We start from the raw sequence: 9,305 nt of genomic DNA on the forward strand, positions 1-9,305 counted from the left end.
ATTCTATCAGGAAGGGCCAAGAGGATCCCCAGAGTTCCAGCCTCCCGCCAAGTCAGAGTCATCTTAGGACATCCTCAGAGATGCAGTGTGGGGCTGGGTGTAGGGCACGCAGCTTCACCCCACCCCTACCTCCAAGGCACCTTCCGCCCGGAGCCCTCTCCTTCCTGCGCTGCCGGGCCAGACTCAGAGGAAGCCTGGCTGGGAAGCGGCTGGAACCCCCCCTCCCGCCCCCGCCCTTACAAACTCACTCCCAGCTCTGTGCAGACCCTCCCACCTGCTGCCCGGAAACACCCTCCCCCTGGGGAGCGGCCCCTGCCTCGAACCCAGATAGCCACGGTGGCCTGGGGAGAGGCCACGAGGCTGGCCTCACGTCCACCGGTCAGTCCGGTGTCACTGCCCACCTGTTCTGGGCCATCACTCTCCCCGAAGTTTGCGGGTCAGGTGGGCCCGAGCTGCCTGCCCTCCCGTTCCCAGGCCCCACTGCTGGCACAGACATCCGGCCCCCAAGGACTGCTCCGATGGGGTCCACTTCTCACTTCACGCCCCAAGCTTCTCCACCTGAACCTGAGCCCCATAACGGTCTGGACGAGGACCTGATGACACTATGTCCCACCCCCACCCCAGCGAGTGACTTCCAGTTTGTCTATCCCCCTCCCCACAGGACAGGAGCTGTGGGGAGAGCATGAAAAGGGGACCCAGGTCCCGGCCCCTAACTCCCTCCCCCTCCCCCGCCCCCGCCAGGTGTGACCTCCATCACTTCCGAGTCTCCTCGTCCTTGGTGCTGATGTAGAAAGGAAGGGAGTGGTCCTGGCACAGGGGACAAAGCCAGGTTGAGGGGGAGCATGCCCTGCGGGGTGGGGGCTGCTGAGGGAGGGAGTCACTCCGTTCCCAGGCTGGTCCCTGCGTGGAGGACCGATGGGGTGAGGGGCAGCTGTGGCCGCCAGGGAGGGGACAGAGGGGAGCCGAGGGAGCAGCTGCCCAGCCCCAGCGGCTCTGGGGTCAGGGTGCCCAGGAGGCCTGCACCACTGCTGCAGCCCAGGCACTCCCACGGGCAAAGCGGTACCACAGCCAGGCCACGCACACCCAGGGGTGTCCAGCCCCCAGCCCCTCCCCTGCCCTGGCCACCACAGGGCCACCGTCCACGCCCAAACACTCAAAAGTCAGATGAGTTTATTCAGAAAAGGCCTCTGCACCAGACTAGGAAAATGAGCCCCCCTCCCACACCCCCAGCCCATGAGGAGCCAGGTTACAAAGGTGGGGGCCGGGCAGCGGTACAGGACTAAAGAGGCGGGAAGTGAGGTCGAGGTAAGAAGGATGCTAAAGCCTTGGCCTTCCCCAAGGGCGGGACCTGCCCTTCCAGCAGTTGGCAGTAGTGGCTGCAGTGACCAGCAGGGAGAGGCCCGCAGAGCTGGGCGCGGAGAACAGCTGGCGACATGGCTCCCAGGCCTGCGGCGGGGCGGGGCAAGGCCCGGGCGTCCCCTTCCCTAGGGCTCTCCGGGCTCGACAGAGGGTCCTGCCTCCGTGGGCTCTGCCCTGTCATCCACCTCGGGTCCTGCGGTGGCTGGGCTCCCGGGGGCACCCTGCTCCGGCCCTGCCGGGCCACCTGCTTCTTCTTTGACCCCATTTTCACCCTCTTCAGCCACTGGGCGCCCTGACGGGGCAGGGGGCTGGGCGGCGGCCAGCGTCACGGTACCATCCCTGGCACCCTGCTCCGTCTTCCTGCGCTTCCTCACGTCGTCAGCCACCTTGGCCTCCAGGGGCTGGGGGCGGGGCTGCTCGGCCTCCTCCGGGGCTTGGCTGCCCACTTCCTGGGTCTCCGCCCCGAGGCTGCCCTGGCTGAGGGCACAGCCCTCCAAGTTCAGGGCGATCTTCTCCACCTCCGAGGCGCTCGGGCCCGGCTCCCCTGGGGCCCGCGCCCGCAGATTCGCCTCCAACTTCCTCTTCTTCCTCTCCTTGGGGTTTGGAGACTCTGGCCCCTGCTCGTCGCCGGCCTCATCTCCCTGGTCCTTCTCCGAGGCTCCAGCTTCCTGGGGCCCTGTGCCAGGAGGCTGGGGACCCTTGGCCACCGGGTCCCCCTCTTCATCCCTCCCTGGTCCGCAGGTCTGCCCCTGGGCTGCGGCCTCAAGGAGGGGCTCCCCAGGGCTCTCCTCCCCGTTGGCCTGCCTTGGGCGGGCCGGCCGGGGCGAGCAGGGAGGAGAGCACGGCCTGAACTTCTGCAGCTTGTCGTGGGGCCCCCAGACGAACCTGCAGCGGGGCCGGAAGTGCTCCCAGGCGAAGTACAGCAGCTCACGGCGCTGGTGCCGGCACCGCACAGTGAACACAAAGTAATCCAGGGCGCTCTGCCGCACGCCCGGCAGCTGCCGGCGCACCAGCGTCTCCTCCAGGAAGAAGCGGGCCAGGGGGGCCTGGTAGTGCTCCAGGCCCAGCTCCCCCAGCGACTTCAGGATGCGGGTGATGCGGAGGTTGTTGTGGCTGTGCCTGGAGGGGACAGGGGGCGCTGGCAGGGCTACGCGGGGCTGGGCAGCGCTCGGCCAAAGCCCACCCTTCCCTCCCCCGCCACCCCGAGAGCCTGATGTCCACCAGCAGAGACACTCCGGCCCACAGGCCAGTCTCTGTCCCCACCTGCTCCCCCTGCAGGGCCCCGGTCCCTGAGAAGACGGCCCGTGAGCCTGGACCATGTAGGTGAGGGACTGTGATGCACCCTCTAGAAGGGTGACTGTCCCCTGGGTCCCATGGAACACCCACCCCCACCTCAGCTGAAGAGGACCAGGTGGGGACCCTCCAGAGGCGGGGCCTCAGTTACCCATGGGCGAGGGTGGTTGTACCATCAGCAGAGTCATGCTCTGTGCCTCCCCCAAGCCCAGCGCTTCCCAAGGCAGGAGAGGGGAGTGCGCCTGCCACCCCCAGCGGGTGCGAGGCTCAGGGACGCTGTGATGGTGATGGAGCTCCCCTGACAACCTGACCCATGCCCACGTGGGCAGGGGGGCACAGCCAAGAGGCGTGTGGACTCACGCGGCCTTCTTTAGTGCTCACGCCCCTATCAGGTGGGGTCCACCCCGCTCTGCAGGCAAGGAGGATGCCCAGAGCCTCAGGCACCGGCCCCGCAGGCCTCGTCCCCAGCCTGAGACCGGCTGTGCGGCCCCCCGCGCTGCTGGGCCCGGGCTGAGCGGCACCCTCACCAGCTGAGGTTCTGGAAGCGCTTCTGGTAGTTCTGCGCTCGGCACACGCGGCCCGTGTCTCGGTCCTTGAGCTGGATGCCGAAGAAGCCCAGCATGAGCTCGTAGGCCTGGACCAACCGCTTCCTGGCCTCCGTGGAGCTTTTAAACGCCTGCAAAACGCCCCCCGAGAGCAGCAGGGAGCTCAGGGTGGCGCCAGTGCAGTGTGGGGCCGCACGCCGCCCTCGGTCCCCGATTTATCCCGGGGCTTCGGCTCAGACCCTTAGGGTGAAGCGGCAGGGCGCAGAAGCCCAGGGATGCTCTCTTCACTCTGAGCTGCCGCAGGGTCTCTCTGAGGCCTGAGGCGCTGCTGTAGCCCCAGGGGGAACTCCCTGACCTGAGAGGGGACCTAAGGGACTCCAGGGCTGGACGCGGGGCAGCAAGCACCCCCCCGTCTCCTCGGTGCACCTGCCTGGCCTCTCTCGCGGGCTCCTTGGCTCCTGGAGCCCCCTCCCGATCGCCCAGGGCATCCCCAATCCAGCCCAAGCCAGGGCTGACCAGGACAGAGCCCGGGCGCTCTGACTCTGCTCGTGGCCCCTGCCCGGACCCCTGGATGTGAGCGATCCTCACCGTCGGATTTCTCTGGAAGCCCGCAAGGAGCACTGAGGGCAGAGGTGAGGACCACTTGGGAGGGAAGATAGTTACACGGCTGGGGGGAGGGGCTCCTCTAGCTCCTGTACCTCCAGCAGCTCCGGAAGGGCCCGTGAACCCCTGTGGCCAGCCAGGCCCCTCCCCGGGCCTTTAGAGCTCACCTCGACCTCTTGCAGCGTGAGGGGCTTGGCGTGACAGTTCACTCCCGGCTCCCGCAGGGGAAACAGCCTGTGAAGGAGGAGATGGCACAGGCCCCGGCAGTGGCAGACGCGGGCCACCAGCCACCTGGCACGCGTTGGCTGGGCAGCCTGGGGCGGCTCTCCGCTTGCCTCCGGGGGCTGGCGGGACCACACGTGCCACAGGTTCTCACCAGTCAGTAAAGCCAAGGGGCAAGGGTGGGAGAGCTCCAGGGAGGGTGCCCAGGATGAGGGCCCAGGACAGACCCACCTACAGAAGTCCCAGCTTGCCCACTTAGCAGCAAGGGCACCTGCCAGCCGCCCCCCGGGAAGCCCTCCATTCCTTTTCATTTTCACGTTCTTCTGTTCCTCCCATCATTAATGCTGTGGAATTATTCCCCGGGGAACCCTGCGCCCCGGGTTGGCCCCCTGCAAGCTGTCCTTAAAGGACACTGCGTTTGTGGGGCAGCATCCGGGGGCACCTCAAGGCACTGTTAGAACCCGCCCCCGCAGCACAGGGGCTCCGCGGACAGGCTCGGGACAGGCTCATGGGGCCTCCAGTCCGCTGGTTTGCTGCTCTTCCCGTCCCCATGAGCGGCAGAGGCTGTTTACAGCTGGAGAACCCGGGAGAACCCAGACTGCAGGACCCGGTCTCCCCTGCCCCGCCAGCAGTGCCGGGCACTGGGCCCTGAGGGCAGTGCGCTGTGCCTGGGAGAGGCGGAGCCAGGCTCCGGCCTGGGGGGTGCCTCAGGCCTCTCCTCCGGAGCCCCGCCCTGCAAGCTCGGCCCCGCCCTGCCCACTCACCACTGGATGTAGGAGTGATTATCCTCCAGGAGGCCGTACTCTTCCTTCCAGTTCTGAAGAATGTCTTCAATGAAACAGCCTGGGAGCCCCACGGGGACAAGTCAGCCAGGGCCCTGAAAGCCCCTTCCCCCACTGCCCTCCGCTCCTTTCATGAGGACCTCGGGGCCTGGCAGCTTCAGGCTGTGCACATCTCGTGTGATTTTAACCCCACTTTGGCCGACTGCCACTCTGCCACCTGGAAAGCGGACCCTCATTGCTGATGGAGAGCAGACCTGAGTGGGCAGGCCCCATCCAGGAAGGACACGTGGTCCCAAACCTGCGCCTGTCTTTGCAGCAGGGGGTCCTCGCCATAGCCCACAAAGCACAGGCTGCTGGCCGGAATTCTGCCCTCAGACAGAACCTGCAGCCTGGGCTCCCGCAAGGCAGCCCGTTTCTGCAAAGGGCCAGGAGGGGAACAGCTGAGGCCGCCGGCCTGTGCTGTGGCGGGAAAGCAGCCTCAGACAGCGCGTAAGTGCAGAAGCAGGGGTGGTTCCAAGGAGACCTCACTATGGACACTGAGATCTGAATCTCATACGGTCTTCACATCTCACAAAATGCTATTATATCTTAAATCTTCCCCAACCATTTAAAACCGTAAAAACTGTTCTTTCCCGTTAGTTTACATATGCTGCTTTCCCACTATAGAGGGAGAGTCGGGTAGTCGGACAGAGACGGTGCGGCCTGCAAAGCCACCAGCATTCCTTGCCTGGCCCTTCGGAGCACGTTGCCCAGTGGATCCAGGCCAAGGGTTGGGGACCTGGCAGCCCCTCGGCAGCTTCCAGGGGGCCCCTGGGGCTATCTGAAAGCCACGTGTCCAAACCAGGTCCCAGCAGACCAGACAGGCAGAGGGGAGAAGGGGGCCCCCCAAGGCTGGAGCTGTCAGCAGCTGAGCAGGTACACACCGTTAGGCAGGAACCGAATCTCGTTTTTGTAGAAACTCAGGTTGGGCATGTCACCACTGGCATCTCCTTCCACCAAATCCTGAGGAGCCAGAGAAAGGTGCCAGACAGGACATCACCAAAACAGGCCGCCTCCAAGGGCCCCTCACACTGAAGCGTTCCTGGGATGGGTGGGAGGGAGCGGGTGTCTGCTCTTGGCCCCTGAACCTCCAGGCATCTGGAAGGCTGGTGAAGACCCCGAGTGCCAAGCCTGCGCCCTCCACCCCGAAGGTGAGGACGAGCCTCCACACTTGGGGGACAGCAGCCACCTCTGACCACCAGCGACGACCTTCCCCCCACCAACGCGGGCCAGGGCTGGGAGGTCCCCTTCATCTGCACCCCAAAGACAGCCCAAGGATCGCCCGAGACTCTTGGGTGCAGACAGCCAGGGCTGAGGGAAAGGAGGCTGTGAGACGGGCTAGCGGTGCCGGGCCTCCTGTGGACGAGCTGCCGGCTGGCACCGTCACGTGTTTTAAAGGTAAGGGCACTGAGATGGGAGTTAGGGCGCCGTGCTGTCACCCCATGATTAGGGGAAGAAGCAGCAGGCCCAGCTGGGGTGTCCGGCAGGACGTGGGACATTGTCTGAGAAGGGCTGTTGGGACACTGTCCAGCTGGCCTTCTCCGGGAGGAGGATTTGGTCCTGGGTGGGCTGCAGGGGGCAAGGGCGCTGCAGGCAGCTACCTACCGGGTAGTGGTGCCGGTACCTGCGTGTGTCCCGCGCTGCTCGCCAGTTTCGGGACCCTGTCACCTTGAGCTGGGAAGAGAGGAGATTGGATGAGACCCCTCCCCACTCCTCAAGGTGGCCAGCAAGCAGGACCCACCCCACGGAGCCCCCATCCTGGTGACGGCAGCGAGGACCTGGGCTGTCAGCAAAATCAGAGGGGGTCGGAGTAGCTGGAGTGAGGCTGGCCCCCTGCTGCTCGCTCCAGCTCTCAGGAACCCCAGGCCAATGTGCACTCCTGGGGTGGAGCCCCCCTAACTCTAGTTTCACTTTCTCCTCCCATGTTTGCTGGCTACCCTGCTTGGATCACACCCCAGGACCTCGCCCTGGGAACCCCGCCTTTCCCAGCACTTCCTCCTTGCGCTGTGCTCTAAGTTGTCACCTAAGGGGCTGTGTCCCTAAGGGCACTGGCCTTGCCAGGAGGGGCCCCAGATGCTTCCCATGGTGGGCTTCTTAGCCAGATGCCAGTGTGGCCAATGGACAGCGGATGAAACTGAAACTCAGCAGAAGCTGGCCCCGCCCCTCCATCAGTTTCCATTTGTCTGCCCATGGAGCTATGGTGGTGACAGTGTCCTCTCACCTATGCTGCACCATGCCCGGTGGGCATCTGCCTGGGGAAAGAGCCAGATTCCTGCCCTGTGACTCCTGTGACCTGTGACCCTGACCACTGCCCAGCCGACCTCCCTGAAACACTAGAGAAGTGCTGAGGCCGCTGGCCTTCCAGCCAGGCCCAGGAGCCCCTTGGGGTCCCTCTCGCTGACTGACCAGTCCAAGACACAGAGGGAAACCTGAAAACCAGAGCTCTCATCTGCTACAGGGAGAATCCATCCCCGACACCACACAGGCTGGAATTCAAGACTCCCTAGACATGGTGCCAGGACGCCCTCATCCCAAAGTGAGGGGGACACATGGTGACAGCTACCACTTGGGGCCTTCCCTCTTACCCAGAACCCCAGCTGCACCCACTCCGGGAATGTAACACCCGGCGAGTGCTAGCAAGTAACCGCTGGTAATGATGAGTTACCATGGTTATGACAAGTAACCAGTGGTGACAACGAGTAACCGGTGGGCACAGCCGGCCACCCTGGCGCAGGCACACCACACACATGTAGCCTGTAAGGCCACCTCCAAGACGACGTGGGGTCAGCCCCAGCCAGAGTGGGGGGGTGCTGCGCCCAGTGAGGATCATGGGGGTGCGGCAGGCTGGGGGCTCTGGGCCTGAGGGAAGCTGGAGTCCTGGACGGTGGGGCAGGGTGAGGTGAGCCCCGAGGGGCGCCGGGTGGAGGAGGAGCTCCGGGAGGCCGAGGGGAGCAGTGGGGGTGGCCAGCACTGAGGGCTGGGGCCTCGTTAGAGGACAGAGCCAGGGCCTGAGGCTGGGGTAGGACAGAGGGGAGTCCAGGATGTGCGGGGCCACCCCCTTGAAGAGGTGTCCTTACGCAGATCTGGTCCTGGGGACAGGGGTCTGAGGGTGGCCCTGGATTCCCTGCAAGGTGCCCTGGTGCGGGGGCGGATCTCAGGGTGCCCTGGGGATCACGATGGGGGAGGAGGACAGGGCCGGGAAGAGGGCAACCGTTGGAGATGGGGAGCCGGGCCCCAAGCCGGGTCTCCGGGAGGGGCCTCCACACTCGGCCCCGGGGCCGGGGGGGCAACGATTTTCCAGGAGCCGGGCCTTGCCCCCTATTCCAACGCGGCCTCCCCAGGGGCGCCGGGTCCCCAGCGCGCGGGGGCGGCACCTGGAACGCGCTGGGCCGCGCGTCCGCCTCGGCCTCCACGTCCCCCGGAGCGCCGGCCTCGCCATCCTCGTCGGCTCCGGCCCTCGGGCCCTCGCCGTCCTCCTCCTCGTCCTCCTCCCAGGTCGAGTCGCAGTCCGGGTCCTCCATACTCCAGCGGCGGCGGGACCCGCTCCGGCGGAAGCGAAAGTGATAGAGGGAGGAAGCGCGGGGGCGTGCCGGGGGGCGTGCCAGGGGGCGTGCCGGGGGCGGGCCCGGGGCTGCCGACTCCGTCCGCCCCGCCCGGAGGAGGCCCATCCCCAGGAGGACCCCTGAAGGATGTCCCCCTGGAGGAGGCCCATCACCCCGAGAAGGCTCCTCCGGAAAACGCTCACCCCCTTCCCCCGTGAGGTTGCCCCCCACATGCCCACCTTGGTGATTTCTCCCTGGAGAGGCCCCCTGGAGGATGCTCCCCGCGGACACCCCCTCAGGATCCTCCCAGAATATCCCTTCCCCCTGGGAAAACGTCCCTCCCAAAGATGTTTCCCTGGAGGATGCTTGCCTCCCCAGCCCACCAACCTGAAAAGTCTCTCTTCCACTGTCCGGGAATGTTCCCCTCCACCCTGAGATCCCCACCCTGGAGATCTTTTTCTTGGAGGATGCTTACCTCCTAGAAGTCCAGAACCATCCCCTGGAAGAAGCCCCGCCCCCACGTCCTCCTCAGAAGAATGTAGCCCAGGATGCCCTCTCCTCTGAGGATGTTTCCAGAGGGTCCCTGTCCCCCAGAGCACCCCCAGAATGTCCCTTCCCCTCCAGAACATTCCCCCTGGAGGATACCTCTCTCCACCATGGTGCCCCCTCAGGATGACCTGAGGCAGGATGTCCCCCGAAGGGTGGCCCCCTGGAGGTTGTCCACAGCAGATGTCCCCCACCCTGTACGAATTTGTGGAGGATGTCCCCCCGCAAGGATGCCCCCAGGAGGACACCCCCTGGAAGTTGTCCCCCAGGTGTCCCCCCAGGATGCCCTCCAGGTGTCGGCTGGGGCAGCAGTCTCATCAGATTTCCTTTGGGGACTGAACTGCTTTCAAGCCCCCTCAGATGGTTGGTAGAAC

The 9,305-nt window shown here is 65.5% G+C and overlaps 1 protein-coding gene across 1 annotated transcript; it reads right to left on the reverse strand.

Moving 5' to 3' along the window:
- Nucleotides 1-1,153: 1,153 nt before the first annotated feature.
- OGFR (opioid growth factor receptor) lies at nt 1,154-8,473 on the reverse strand. The gene is made up of 7 exons (XM_004282340.4): nt 8,218-8,473; nt 6,449-6,517; nt 5,728-5,806; nt 4,787-4,865; nt 3,968-4,034; nt 3,180-3,328; nt 1,154-2,478 (listed from the first exon to the last, which is right to left on the reverse strand). Exons 1-7 carry the CDS (start codon nt 8,362-8,364, stop codon nt 1,485-1,487), a joined length of 1,584 nt encoding a protein of 527 aa, XP_004282388.1. The 5' UTR covers nt 8,365-8,473; the 3' UTR covers nt 1,154-1,484.
- Nucleotides 8,474-9,305: the final 832 nt, after the last annotated feature.

Source organism: Orcinus orca, chromosome 16 (genome assembly GCF_937001465.1).
Source record: "Orcinus orca chromosome 16, mOrcOrc1.1, whole genome shotgun sequence".
NCBI classification, from domain to species: Eukaryota; Metazoa; Chordata; class Mammalia; order Artiodactyla; family Delphinidae; genus Orcinus; species Orcinus orca.